General features: G+C 39.9%; 1 protein-coding gene across 6 annotated transcripts in view; it reads right to left on the reverse strand.

Moving 5' to 3' along the window:
* The window catches only part of ANO10 (anoctamin 10), a 144,345-nt gene that overhangs the window by 113,885 nt on the left and 14,748 nt on the right, over positions 1 to 15,712 (reverse strand). For all 6 annotated transcript variants that reach the window (XM_016141260.2, XM_016141259.2, XM_016141261.2 and 3 more), the window contains exons 5-9: positions 10,584 to 10,703; positions 7,891 to 8,460; positions 6,383 to 6,438; positions 3,990 to 4,064; positions 1,966 to 2,148 (exon numbers count right to left, since the gene is read on the reverse strand). In XM_016141260.2, the coding sequence (XP_015996746.2) occupies positions 1,966 to 2,148; positions 3,990 to 4,064; positions 6,383 to 6,438; positions 7,891 to 8,460; positions 10,584 to 10,703 (1,004 nt within the window). The remainder of the gene's footprint in view (positions 1 to 1,965; positions 2,149 to 3,989; positions 4,065 to 6,382; positions 6,439 to 7,890; positions 8,461 to 10,583; positions 10,704 to 15,712) is intronic.

The following is a 15,712-nucleotide window of genomic DNA, read 5'->3' on the forward strand; positions in this document are numbered from 1 at the left end:
TTGTTTTGGACACTTTAGGGGATGATGATGTTTGCCCAAATAATTCAGAGAAAAAGAAGAGCTGAAGGCAGATTAACTGGTCACAGGCAGAAGGGAAGTGGGACCAATGACATGGAGGATTATTTCAAGAAACTGCGAGGGCAGGAAAGAGACAGGACACGAATAGCAGAGCGTGTGAAGGGTTTGCCTGGTTTGAAACAGGAGAGTCACTAATGATTGGGGCAGGCAGAAGGGGAAGAGGAGATACAGGGGCTCCAGGTGGGCCTGGTGCATGACGCCTCGGAAACCAGAGAGGGGATGGAACAGAGAACTCAGGGGCAAGACTGTGGTTTAGTTCTATAAGAGAGTAAAGGAAGAAAATAACTGGCCAGAAACACCACGCCCCAGAAGAAGCAAGGAAAGAATTCTGACACAAAATGAATGAGAAGGAATATTTAACCCATAGTAAAAGCCAGCAACCAACCGACTCAGGCAAGACAGCTGTACATTCTGGCCATGTGCTCCTTTTCTTCAATGCTTCGCGTGTGTGTGTGTGTGTGTGTGTGTGTGTGTGAGAGAGAGAGAGAGAGAGAGAGAGAGAGAGAGAGAGAGAGAGAGAGAGTGTGTGTGTGTGTGTGTGTGTTTTCTCTGACACTTCATGTATAGACATAACCAGTGTTGTTGGTCAAGATGTGCTGTGAGTTTATACTTTGAAAAACCTTCTCCCCCCGCAACACAACAATGATAGCAAATGCTAGCGCATATATGTATATCTTAATCAAAAGACTTGTATCACCACTCAAAAACAAGAAAATCAGCTGCATAGGCAAGAAATAAAACAAAATGCAAGATCATCAGCAGGAGGAGCCCGGCCAGGCCAAGGTGGCTAGGGTCTGTACCCTGAGAGGAAAGGAAGCAGAGGGTACCCCACTCCTCTGGAGCAGAAGTAGAACCAGGTGCCTGAGCCAAACCAAGGTCCCTGGCCCTTGAAAGGGGCTGAGAAAAGCCACAAGTGCTCTTCTGGAACTACAGCTTATGTCAACAGCAAGCCACCTACTGGCTCTGTGGCTGGTTCTGCAGAACGCCCAACATCACCACAAGTTGAGAACCTGGGCTACAAACACCTCATCCTGGACCAGGGGCTTGCAAGCCCAAGGTGGGGCAACTGCAAAAATAAGGCAGGGAGAAGTGAGCAGAGACAGAGAATCGACTCTTACTCAGGATGAATATACAAACTAAATCCTTAAACACATGAGAAAAACTAACTATGAAAGTCAGCCGACAAATTTTATAATGGGACAAATTCATTTGAGATGAAGAACAAGGCTAAGAAAGTTTCACATGATGGACCCTTACTGAGTGAGCCACTGAAGGGCTTATTTCACTAAGAAGAATACAACATATCAAGAAGGAACGCGCAGGATCTAACGAACAATGCCTGAAAGCAAACACGACCCCAACACTCCCCCCAGACACAGAAACGGTGAACATAGTCGGGGCTCAATAAAAGTTTGCTAAATACATAGTTAGGCTTTATAAACCTGTAGTGATCTATTTGCAGTTCCTAAAAATAACTCATACATTCTATCTTAAAGGAACTATTTTATATTTACGATAGAACCAAGTAATTTAAATTATAAATCAAACTCCGGATCGGCATTCCACTTTTAACGACGGGCTGCAGCCTTTTCTTTGGGTTTGAAGCGTCAAGAGCAAGCAATGCTGCCACCTCTCCGTGGCTATCTCCTCTCTCCCTTGCTCCGTCACCTCTGAAGCAGCCATTCCCACCACCCTCGTCCTCTGGTGGTGTTAGGCGTGACTTCAGACTCAAGACCACAGTGCTTTTCATTGCAAAGTAGTTCGTGGTGAGGAAACTGGCTGGAAAGCACTTACCTGAGGCCGTGAGTACACTCATATGTGTTGAATTTAATACGTGACTAGTATTCTAATTCGGTCAATGTTTAATCCAACAAGATTCAAACTTACCAAATAGGTTCCCATTTCTTTTTCCAGAATGACTTGTTCATATAACGTAGCATCGATGTCCGCCTTTAAAGCCTGCACCTTCCTCTTCACCTGCATGTGGTGCTTCCTTTGGAGCCAATAAGGAAGAAGAGATTCTACAACCTGGTTAAGGATCTGGGAGGTAATCAGGAGAGTGGCCAAGCTCTGAAGAGAAGCACAAATGATACTTGGCAATGTTGCTTAATAAAACCATTGCGTGTGTATAATTATGCAATAAATAAAACGGAATTTTCAATAAACAGCATACTATTGTTACAAAAACTAGTATCAGAAAAGCTAAGTGTTAGACAGATATTTCTAATTTATTGCTTTTTTAGAGAGAAGACTCAGATTAATATACAAAAAGATTATAATAAAACTGTTATTAAAAAATAAACCAGTTATGTGTCTGCAAGAGAATGAATTATCTCGAAATTGTGTTTTTTGTTATCTCATCCTGGCTACAACACGTGAATCTAAATGATGTTCCCAAATTCGAAAAAAAAAAGTTTGGCCACAACTTAAAAAATATAAAACTAACACATCCTCCCTCACCACAGAAAACTTAGAAAATGAAAAAACAAAAAGCAACCTATAATTCCACCACAACGGAACCAATGCTAATATCTTAAATATTTCTTTCTAATCATACATAAAAATTAAAGTACAATCATCCCAGATGTATTATATACAACCCTGTATTATTTCTTTTCTCTCAATATATTGAGTACTTTCCCACATCATTAAAAATTATTTTTTACTTAGCCCATGCACTGTTGTTGAATGCGTTATTCGCAACCTTCACTATTATGAATGCTACTCCTTGGACACCCATGTCCATAAGCCTTTGCCCCATCTCTGATGACTGACTAGGGATGAATCAAGGTTCTTGGCAAAGCTGCCCAAGTGGTTCCCAGAGGTGCTGTGTCAACTTCCACTTTCTCCAGATGAATATCACTGTTTCCATCACACTGATATCATCCCTGCTGGTTTTAAAATTCTACTTTTGAAAGAATCTTCTCTGATCCCTCTGTTCCCTCTTCAATAAAGGAAACTCTCTGAAGTATAAGAAATGAGAAGTCATACCCTATTAATACACGAATGGTGGGGCTGGAGAAGGTATGTACATCCAACATCAACTTCAAAAGTATCGTTTTAAACTTTTTCGATTTTTGAAAATAATTTTTAAAAAGCAGTAATATATCTAGTATAGTTTTTCAGGCACAACATTTTAATTTTACTTTTATGCAAGCTGTCAGGACCATAACTACAAAATCTTTTACCTTTCTCTGTTACACAAATCTTTTAATTTCCTGAGAAAATGATCCCAAGCTCTCATATAAATATTAAAAAGCCTAGGCTTTGAGATTCTGCTCACTAACAAGCAGGGAATATTAAAACCAAGAAGGAGTGGCCCTCACTGACAGCTGACTCAGGTATAAAAATGAAAACTTAGAAAGCAATCATTTGTGCTCAACTTATTATTCACTATTATGTGATCCAGAAATGGCAGGCGAACAAAATATATGTCAGACTTTCTTAGACATTTCAGAAAAGACACGGCACTGCATAGGATATGCTGTTCTCTAAAGTTTAACGACTTATTAATTTTAAAATGAAAAGTGTTAGATCTATTTAAGATTACACCAGTCACCCCCGACCCAGAAACATACATGAAAGTTCAAAAAAATGTTATTAAAATTGTTTTTACAAACAATTTGCTATTAAAATTGTTTTTACAAACTTATACAAATATAAATATATGTGAACTATATATTTGACTTTACTGTCCTATATGATTAATTTTGCAAGTTGGTTAGCTTTGATTTCTTTTCGGTTGAGTACAATACATAGAACAATTGATAATGGGTTTTTTATTTAGAATTAGACTTAGAAATAGGTTAAAATTGGGATTTTATTTGTAAAAATAATAGAAAGACAATTACATTACTTAAGTATAGGAAACCACCTCTAAGACCTAAAAAATTGATACCTTTCACGCTTACCTGGCGCAAAAGCTTCATATCCTTCAGGACAAAGGCGATGTAGAAGAGTGACGCGAAGCAATTTAGAAAGTTGAACTGCCAAAAAAAAAAAAAACAAAAACGATATTTAATACTGCTCCACAGTTCTTTATTACAACTGTAAATACGGCATTTAAAAATGTAACAAGGGACCTCCAGTCAGGTTTTCCATAGTCCAGAAAGATGGCATAGACTTGTTTCTCCCCACTCCTCCTCACTAAGCACATCATAAACTCTGGAAATAGCGCAAGGGACAACCAAAGGTGAACTCTGAAAGGCATGAAAGGAAGGCGAACTGACTTGGGTCCCCAGGACTGAAGGAACAACACGGCACCAGGCTACCTTAGTTCCTACAGAATAGGGAGACTGAGGCTCAGCATTCCCCACCCCCAACCTAGTAACCCAGGTCGCCCAGGTGGGCTCATTCCCAACCCACTCCCACTAAGAAGAAGTCCTAAGACAGCAGAGGAGCGCAGCAGAAGTGGCAAGGGAGGCTGGTCAGGAACCCCCACTGACATTAATCTGCCAGAGGATATGTTCTCCTCCTCACCCTCTCCCCCCACCCCCTAGCCTGTCCTGACACTCCCTTGCCTCACAGAGTTGCAGGATGGCCAGGCAGCACCTGCAAGAAGGACCCCACCACCACGAGCAGTCCAGCCCTGGAAGCCGCTCTGTGCCCACAGACCTGAGACTCCCCACCCTCACCAAGAGACACCTAGGTAGCAGAGTGGCACTAGCAAGAGAAACCAGCCTTAATCACTAGCCCAGCCTGGGAGCATCTTTGTCATCATTAGCTTGAGACACGCTTGCCCTATCCCAGGCACACAGTCCTGGGCTGGAGATGCCACTATAACAAGTGCCATTTCTTCAAGAAGCTGCCCTGCTCAAGAACCTGCAACTACCCCCTGCACTAATGGGTTTCCTTTCTGCCCCCAGCCCCGGGCTGGCTACTTCTGCTTAGCAGCATCACTTTCTAAGACAAAAGACTGCCATGAGTACCACTGAGAGTACTTAATGAGGGAATGGGGAGTATGGAGAGAGTGAGCAGCAAGATCAATATAGCTACAGGAGAGGGTGCTAAGGGAGGTGCTAAGTTAGGGTAGAAGGTGAAAATCAAAAGCCTGGGAAGGGGAGAAGTACTCTCCCTGTAAGATTAAAAAGGAAGGGAGAGACTTAAGAAACACAACGAGGACCAGCAGATTCTAACGTATGAGTCTTTTTACAAGGCAGGCACATGACGTATCCAGCATCGTTAAAGAATAAAATCTCACAAATAACGGAACTCTTTACCTCTAAGAGCAAAAGTTCCATTTTATAATCTTTTGGAGTGATCTTTTTAATTATTACATGTTTCCTTGCTTTCTTACACAGAGAACAGAACACAATTTCCTTGCTGATTCAGTACCAATATTTTGAATATTAATTCTTTCATGGGGCTAGACTGAGGCCTTCAGAGCCTTTTAACATGACACTTGCCCCTTTTCTAATGTGTAAAATGCTAACATTGTTGAATTATTAGCATCTATTATGACAGGTTTTCTATTTCCTTACCTGTTCTTGCTTCTATAAATTTACCTACTTCCAGAAACCCTAACACCTTCCCAATAGTGGTTTTTGATCTTTTAAGGACTGAAAAAATAGATAAATAAGCTTCTCAGAATGATTTCTACAGCTGGAACGGAGACTCTAAGTGGGGGCCTGGATCCCTCATTCAGGAGTAAAGCACATGGACTGTGTTAAATTGAGTTTAGCTCCAAGCTCAGAGGACTCCATCTACCTGTCTTGATTCTCAGTTATGTTACAGATGGCTGACGGACTCTCCTGATAAATGAGGAGCTTTCAAGCTGGCACATCTTCGTGATTTATAATGATGGTGAAAAGAGACAGAATGTGCAAGATTTTACACAAATGGCAAGCAAGTTACACATCTTTTCATCTCTTTCCTCCTACCCATCAAAACATGCCAGGAACCTTTTGGACTCTGGAAATTTTCTTCAACAAAATTTTTTTAAAGTAACAATGTCCCATCACTAAATAGACTGTGGGTTAATTGGAAGGAATGTTGAATAGTGAGACATTCAAAGAAATCACACACACAAAAAAGAGAATAGAAACATGACTATAAAGTAGTTAATTAGTTTTATATAATGAGGAACTGGCTACAATACCAATTTTTACATTTAACTCTTAGACCACATGTGCAGTTGTATAACACCACTGAACACATATGCAAATACACTTAATCCTTGCCGACATGCACAAAGCTAATTGATATCTTAAATTATAAACACGTCTTCATATTTATATTCCTAAACATTAAATGATAGGCATTAGTTTCATAATTAAAATAAATTTGTAAAAAAATCTCTACTTACCACTAGAACTTTCAAAATTAAGTGATTCTGGTAGGCAGATTCCAATCTGTGATTCTCTAAAATATTAAAAAGAAGTAATTTCTCTCAGATAAGGAAGCAATAAGGGAGCATTGTCATAAACGAAAGTGAGACTTGTGCCGAGGGCAGAGACATCCAACAACAGCGCCTCAGTCAGTAAATAGGCTAGGCTGTCAATCGTGGCTACTGTTTGCCACCAAGAACATCAGAGAAAGAAGAAACTAAGAACGGGTACATCTTTCATGGTACTGCAATAGCACTGTAGTCTGAAATTATTTTTAAAATATTACTGTGACAAAGAAATGTGGGATGTGCTGGCAAATAACCCCATAGACAGCCACCCAGAAAAAGACCCTGAATTAGTGGTCATGATAAACCGATAGCATCCTCTAAAGAGCGGGGCAATAAAGTTTTCTCAACGTGTGGCTTGAAAGGATGAACGTAAAGGGAAACTCAAATTTCTATCCTCAGCTAAGAAGAGGAGACACTGTGCAGCTCCAAAGACATGGGGACAAAAGAACAAAAAGGAAGATTCTGAAGAAAGTGTCACCTTGCCCAGAGAGGCACTGTTAGGCTAATCTGGATCTGAAACCCAACTCGGCTACTCAGCCACTGTCCGACCTGGGCAAGTCAATTAACCTCCTGATGCTCAGACTCCTCACCTACAAATCAAAGCTGATACCACCCTCTCCCCAGAGTCACTGTCAGGATTAGAAATAATACAAAACCTTAGCCCAGTATCAGCAAAGAAAAGCACATGATAAGTGGCAGCTGTTGTTAAACGATTAATAAAAATAATTGAAAATATCTTTGTGGTCCATTAAGTTAAGACCTATTCTTCCTATGAAATAATATCATGTTTGTTTGTTTGTTTGAATGCAGTAAATAGTGAATGGCCTATCAAGACTGTTTTGAAACTGTAACCCAGTTCCTCTTTTACCATATATGCATACATGAACACCCGCCTTCGCTGAGTTCAATGGCAGTCCTCAGCCAGACAACAGGTTTTCAGATATCTAGACATAGTTCATTGGGCCAGAGCATCAAGAAGATAATTCAATCTATTTCAGCCTGAGCGCAAAAAAATGATTTTACATTATTAGGAGCACAGGTTTTAGACACACAGAGGCCTGGATTAGTCTGGCTCTACCATTTGCTATCCACACCTTGTTAAGTCTCAGCATCCTTATCCATAACATGGGCAAATGTGTCTATGTCACGGTGTCCTGAAGAGGGGAAAACGAGATGTGTGGGTAATACGCTTAGCAGGGCACCAAGAACACAGTAACGAACACTCAATAAATGAGAGCTGTGATAACCACGATCTGGAGAGCATCAGAGCTCACAAAGCCCATGAACTTTTCCTTAGGTCTCTATCATGAGCCCAGAGCAAAATCTACTGCTTCACAAGGTAGAAGTCATATGAATCCTGTGATGTAAGCAGTATTTCTTACAGGCAAATAAGATAAATACAGAGCATCGAGTCTTACCCCACGAAGTTAAAAACTCAGCAGCATATCGATAGAGGCGGTTCAGGATCTCGATCACAATGGCATAGATGATGCTGGGCACATACAACAGGACACTGGTCCACTCGGACCTGCTGCTCTCATGGAGACCCAAGGCCCAGGCTTCCATGTCGAAGTAGATCATCATGACGTACAGAGAGAAATAGAGACAGAGGCACACAAACGGCAGAGAGACCAGGTAGATGCGCAGCTGTCTCTTGTAGCTGGGGTACAGAGGCTCCTCCCTGCCAGTGACGGAATTGATACCCAGGACCCCATGAAATCCTGGCCGGGGCTCCTCAAACTGTCTCTTCATGACCAGGGTCCCCCACCTGTAGGTCATATTGGCACAGCCACGCTTCCACACTTCCAGGATTACTGTGGACCAGATCAGGTTGAATGAGGCGAAGATCACGTACTTGTCATAGTCCTCCCACACGAACAAGTAGTAAGGTAACCCAATGACCGCCATGGGGATTAAGGCAAAAGTAAAATATTCCAAAAATCCAAAGTAAAGAGCGATTGTTTCCCCAAAGTAGCCACGAATACTATCTATAATGAAAGAAAAAGAGAAAGAAAGAAAGACCTTAAGTACAGACTATAAGAAATTTCTTATCATTTCAAGCAAGCTTATTCATTCCTTTGGTTAAGCCAGGCTCAGTCAATACCCTCATTTTCCAGTAAGTGTGTGACGGCGAACCTGTCCTCCACGCGATGCAAAGACCCCACTTGTCCACATAGCAAGCCTGACTTCCCGCAGCTTAGGGCCCGGCTCTGCCAGGCTGTTTCCTCTTTACCTCTTCATCTGGTGGATGCCTTCTTTCCAAAGAAAAAATCACCTTGCAGCTTGTCCCACATCTCCAAGGTCCTCATTTAAATTCAGCCATGGCCAATGAGCCATTTTAATGTGGGGGTTTAATGCTCCTGAGTTTTCTCCTACTTTAATATTATAGTTATAAACGTTCTTTTCAAAAAAGAATCCCCAGCCATAATATCCTGCTCCCTCTACCCAAAGCCATAAATTTTCATCAGTGTTGCATGGCAAATTTTTCAATGCACTGAACAAAAATTATTCAAAAGTACAGAACAATATTGTACACATTCACTTCTAGAACAGCCATGGAACACATATATCTATACCTCCACATAAGCACTGGGCAGAAGGTCCAAGCAACATCGCTGTTGACATTCTGTGAACCTGACATAAACTACCTAATCCTAAAGAGGTCACTAACACTGTGTCCTCTGCCAGCCGCATCTACGTGGGTGTCTGGACTGTAAAAGCATCCTGCACTCGGGGTGCGGGAGGTGCAGCGGTCAGTTATTCCTTCTTGGTTAATTACACATAGTTAAAATACAATTTTTAAGAGAGAATGTGTCAGATTGGTCTATGGTTACGGTTTAGAGTTCGTTGATATAAACTTTTTCCTCCTATTTTTAATTTTTTTAGCTAACCCAGGCACTAGATATTAAAACAGTGGGTCTGATGAAGTTACTTCAAATCTGAATCAGGTAAGGATATCCTAGCAATAAAAATTTTAAAAAAAATTTTTTTTAAAAAGTGTGCAAGGTCCCAGGGCTCCAAACTAGATGACCTCCTTCTTTCAATCTCAAGGGAAAGTTCGAGATCTGCCTGTGGCCCAGCACGACCAGAGACCTCAGGTCCATAATTGTGCTCAGCCTTCACCATCGAAATGAGTTAAACCCCTTACTTTCTAAAAAGTAGCTAATGGATACTTCACTTACAAGTCCTAGAGGCAATATTTAAATTTATTGTCACCTAAGTGCTAAACAAAGTGAAAAATATGTCATAAGTATAACATAAAATGACTACTGTATTACCTGGATCTATCAAAACAAAATGATTCCTTTCAAAAGCTACAAGAAAAAAATCAGAATTTCAAAATTTGATCTTAAAAACAGTTTTGTTCACTGTTACAATATTATAATAGTTATTTTCAAAATGGAAATTACAAAGAAAATTAATTTAGAGGGATTCCTTTATACAAAATCAAAAGAGAAATTTTTTTAAAGAACTGATAATAACGTTTATGGTGAAATCTACCAGCTTAAATGCAACTCTGAGTCTTAAATAAAACATAACTAAACCAAATATTTTGAACATCTATAATGATATAAGTTTATACAAAGTATGTTCAACACACATGAAATAAATTCGTGGGTATTCTTATCACTGTAGTTAGAAAAAATGGATAGATCTAGTAATACACACCAAGAAACTGATAAACTACCTCAAAAGATGTTCAGGCCTGCCAACTTGCCCCTAAAAAGGAGCAAGGCATCACTCACTCCTAATGACTAGTTCTAAAGACACAGACGTTTTCAAACGCAAAGTATTCACAAACTAAACTCTTATAAAATCTGTTCTACTCCAACTCTGACATGTACTCACGAAGGCCACTCTGAACTGCCTGTGCTATTGGTGAAATTTAGTGAAAGCCTGGAATAGTCAATGCATTTAAAATAGTATTAGAAATAAGGAAATAAATAGGTCATGTAACCCATCTTATTCTCCCCTACCCAATTTTGCTCAAATTCCCCTGGAGAGCGCTGCCTAGCAGAGCATTAAATATCTGTCCAAGGGGGATGACCCCACTGCTGCAGGTGGCTTTCATCGGCAGGCCCTCTCTCCGGCACCAGGTATTGACACATACCTAGGGGCTGGTGCTTCAAGGTGAACCGAGTATACCACGTGTCCTCGAGCTTCTTCAGGGCCTCGTTGTCATGCAGTGGAAACACCTGGATCACGATGCCTGACGTCAGCAGTCTTCTCACTGCGGAGGGAAACGAGCCGCACTGCGTGAGACCGCGCTGAGCCCGCCTACGACGTGCCTCGTCAAGGACTGTCCAGTCACTCGGTCAGAGAGGACTGCTACACAGAGATCAGTCCACGCTGCCTACTCCAAAGTGTATGTTTATTTTGTTCTTCAGAATATTCATATCTTGACTATTTTCTTTGACTATGACAGCAGTACGAGTCAATGTAAAATTTTAAACAGTATAAAAATGTACAAATTAGAATTTGAGAGACCCGTTATTCTCTCCTTCCCCCCAAAATAACCACTATAAATAGTAACTTACTGTATAACCAGACTTCAAAATAAACATCCATAAATATAAATATATTTAAACGGAATCATTCTCTACACATTGTTCTGTAATCTTTTCTCATGTAGCAGTATCTAATGAATATTTTTCCATACCAATAAATAGAACATGAAATGTTCTTTTTAACAGTCATAATATTCCCTTGGATTAAATGCTTTAATTTGATCCTCTATTGAAAACTATGTTTCCTTCTTTTGCTATTATAATGTTAAAACTCTTGTACGTATATCTTTTCCCACTTGCCTACTATTTCCTTATTATATATATACTTAAAAGTAGAACTATTAGGTCTAAGAGCATATACATTTTAAATTTTGACACATATTATAAAACTGTCCCTAGAAAAATTTTACTCATCTATCCTCCCACTATAGTGAAAGCAAGAGAATGGTTTAGTTCCTTTCATTCTTGATACTGAGCATTTTCAATCATTTTCAACTTTTCTAATTAGAAAACAAAGGCTTACATTCACAAACAGCAAATGTGAAGATAAAATAAAGACTTCCTAGTTTCAGCAGTCATTTGACTAGTACGATTTTAACATGCTTGCACATATCTGAATGAGACAAAGTAATTCATACAAAAAAAATATATCCCTCCAGTGATAATAAATGAAAAAAGGGCATTCTCTCTTCCATAATTACTTAGAATGACTCACTCGGTGGATGTTTAAGAGGAAGTGTGTTCAGTAGACGTGGAGAACTCAAAAGTAATGCCTTGTCCCAAATGTGGGAAGATGGAGCACTTTCCACACGAGTTTCTAGTATAATATATAAAGCCTCCTACTCAAGAATATGGCTGCTTATAAGATGGAATCTGCATCAAGAAAGGTTTTTTTTTTAATCCATTGGTAAGCTTTGAGCTCTTTAAGGTTTATCAGCTCAACTCTTCCGAGGGTTGCCTCCCTTATCACTTATCTATCTAGTCACCAAAGGCAGGTGATGAGAATATCAGTCAACAGGCCCTTCAATGAGGAATAACAAATGTCTAAAGCATGAAGAGAAACAAGACTTCAGTTTTCAGTGTAGAAATACTACATATAATGAAGAGAGACAGTATATTCTCAGGACAGAGACCCTATCATAAAATCCTCAAAGTAATTTAAAAGTATAACTTCTTAGAAATGACCAAAAAAAAAAAAAAAAAGGTAATAAAGAAGCGGTATCTGATACTAACGAAAGGAAAACAACAGGGTCAAAAAAAATTCTTAATACATGGCTCTTCTTACAATTATATCTCATGTAAGTTACACAGAGGAAGTTTTTTAAAAGCTAAGGTTGTGATGAAATCCTCCTTAATGATTGAAAAAGGTATGTGGTTTAAGTTAGTTATATCAATCTCTGGCACTGTTAAATTCATTTTTTTATACTTTTATTCTAATTTAATGGATTTTTCCTCGGCTAACATGAGTAAAGTCGATCACCCGCAGCTGCTGTGATTCTTGTCTCTCATTTGGGAACACATAGCTGTAGCTTGCTCTTTCTCTTTTCCGATCCTTTTCAATTACTACAAAGTTTGTTAACTTTAAAGTGACTTACGGCATCGAAATTACTACTTTACTATTTCTAAGTTCTTTTTTTTTTCTTAAATGACTCCATTCTACTGTAGAAGACTTTCCAGGCAGAATACTTTAAAAATAGGAGCATGAAGAGAATATAACGCCGCAGGTCTTAAATTACTGGGCTTCTCTTCACCATCAATGCCAAAAGCATGGTTCTGGGTTCAGCTTCTAAAAATAGTTTTTGTTTTTTTTTTTCCCAACCTTCTCGTGTCAGCTAAGAATGTAATTAACATGAGCCTTACCTTTAAAGGAAAATATGATGCCGTCCAAGCCTATTTAAAGAAGGAACAACTTAAACCAAGATTCTTTCCTCCAAGAATGCTGAATGATCTCTTGTCAAGTAACTACCTTATTACTATTACAGCCATTTAACAATGAGCCAAAGAAACCAAAATCTAATTTAAGGGAGACTTTAAGTAACCTGGCTTATAGTTAAACCCTCTAAATTCAATAATACTACAACAATAACACAGCACTGCTGATATCTTTGGTTAACGTGATGTGTTTTTTTCAAAAGTAAAAACAAAAATCTCTCTTACAACTCCTTACGGTGTCTCTGTGAGGGCATGTCACACTGCCTCCAGGCACTCGTGCAAAGGGGTGATGGGCGCGCAGAGCACCATGGGAGCGAAGGCAGGCCAGCGGTGGCCTTTCACCCCCAGCAGTTGCTGCTGCCCCCAGCATCCCCGCCCAGGCTCCACCCAACTCTAGCACTCGGGTGTAAACAGACTATTGTCTTAAGAAGTAAAAAACTACTTCTCACTGTGTTTTCAAAATACATTTCTATATTTCTATATTGTTTCCATTCTTAATATAAAAACAACAAATACGTATGTAGCAAAACACAGTAAATACATATACTATACCCAGCCAGTGAGATACATGCATATATATAAATATATCAATAGCTTAATCTTCTTAATGTACATGCCTGCTGCATGTTATTACCTTGAAATCTACTCATTACTCTTATAAGGATGATAAATTATTTTAGAAGACAGACTGTATCTGACACTTTTTCTATTTGTATATAGAAGATATTCAAAGGAAACTATCATGATCTAAAAGATTAACATCATTAAAGACCTAATATGAGATGTGCCATATCCCATTAATCAAAACACAATAATCACCTGATAGACATTTTGAGACAGATCTTTAACCTAAACTAAGTAACATCCTTGAGGACACAGTTAACACAGAAGAAATTCTCGGCTCCTTTAACTCCTCTTTCTAAAAAAATCTTTCATTAGGTTATTTGCATGACTATATCATCAATTAGGAATCAATGGGGAAGGCAGAGTCAGAGGGCACGAAGGGATCTTAGCTCACACAGCAAACTAGAACTGGAATGCCCACTGCGATGCACAGCAACGACTAAAACACACAGACGGCCAATTTCTAGTTCCCCGTGGTGTCTGCTCTTTGATGGAATGAGGGACAGCCCTGAAGCGCACAGCTCACAGCACCACCTAACTGTCCCCAAATCATGTTTATAATGACACACGTTGCTATGCACTTAATGAAGGCTTTCTATCAAAATACGACATTATGGCAGGCTAAATTATAATGACTGCACGTAAAATGAAAATTGAGTTAAACCTAAGATAATAGAGGGCTCCTCATGAAACCCCATCCAGCTCTCAAGGTGCTGATGGGGGTCACACTGAGCAGGATGCAGTCAGCTTCAGAGAGGGGGCTGCCTCAGGGGGTGGCTCCCATAAAACTTAGAGGTGAAAGTAAGCCTTTCCACTTATTTCTACGGTTCTAGGAATTAACTTAATGAAAATCTAGGACTTTAAATTACTCAAGTTTTATTAGTTCTAAAATTTGCACTCTGAAAATAGTTCAGTTTATAATTATGCATATTCTTCAACCAAATATTATGATATAAAGTTAAAATGATGCAAAAATACAAGAAAGCATTTTAGGGATTACATTTTCAAAGACATAAAGAGAAAAAATAATGCAGAATTTTAAAATCCAGCCTGGACAAGTTAAATATGATTTTTATCTCAGATGATATAAAAAAAAATTTTAATGACCATAATTGAGATGATTTTATTATTTTTATATTTATTACCAAAAAGAAGAGAGTGAGGGATAGAGGGAGGGAGGGAGAGAGAGGGAAGGAGGGAAGGAGGGAGGAAAGAAGGGAGGAAGGGAAGTAGGAAGACAGGAAAGAAGGGGGGGATCAGTTCTGTTTACAAAAGCCTCATCCTGCCAGCAAGAAAGTTATTTTTCTTACGTCTCAGGACACCAGACTGGCTCCCTATAGAGCCAAGAGGAATACATTTACATATTTTCTTCAAAGTTTCATTCAGCTGCAAATTTCTCTCTGTGAAGCAGTTGGGAGCATTTGGAAAACTGCTCCAGAGTCCCTTGTGATGAAAGAGCACACTCTTTTCTGCGTCCCAGTCACACCGAAGAGGATGCAGCGGCGCAGAAACCAACAGGCTGAAGCAGCGGTGGTCTGCTTCCACGTGGCGGTCCGATCGATGTGCATGGGCAGTGCACATGGGACGTGCACATCAACGGCCTGGGCGGTGCCTCGGTCCACTCTGCATTCCGTTTGACGCAGTACCCAGCTGTGTCTGAAAACACGCCTTCCCACTAAGAGATTAAGGAAGCCTGGAAATTCTGGAATGGCACCAAACGACTGCTTAAATACAGAATGTGGAACTCCTGGTAGTAAATGGTGACAGAAAGACCTCTTCCCTGTTCTTGTTCATGACACCACATTAAAAACAACAAAGGAAACAAGAAACATATAAAGAAACCGTCTTTGATGAAAGTAAGTAAAAACAAACTATAAAACCAAATCACAAACTATGAAAAGAGACCTTAAAAATCAGGCCAGCATAAGCTAAGAGCACTCACGCTTCTGCAAACCTGGGCCACGCAGGCAGGGGAAGGGTTCTCATGAACTCTGAGGGGTAGGAAACCACTGGCCCACTGCTCAGAACGCAGGCAAAGAGGATGCATGGCAGGCCCCTGAAGTGCGTCTGCTCCCCTCTGTCACCACAGCCAAACAGGAGAGATGAGGCTGGAGGGGGGAAACCGCAGGTCTGCCATCTGGGAAGGAATTGCTGCCTGCTAGAACCCGGGGTTGAA

This window comes from Rousettus aegyptiacus, unplaced genomic scaffold (assembly GCF_014176215.1).
Source record: "Rousettus aegyptiacus isolate mRouAeg1 unplaced genomic scaffold, mRouAeg1.p scaffold_m13_p_4, whole genome shotgun sequence".
Taxonomy (NCBI): Eukaryota; Metazoa; Chordata; class Mammalia; order Chiroptera; family Pteropodidae; genus Rousettus; species Rousettus aegyptiacus.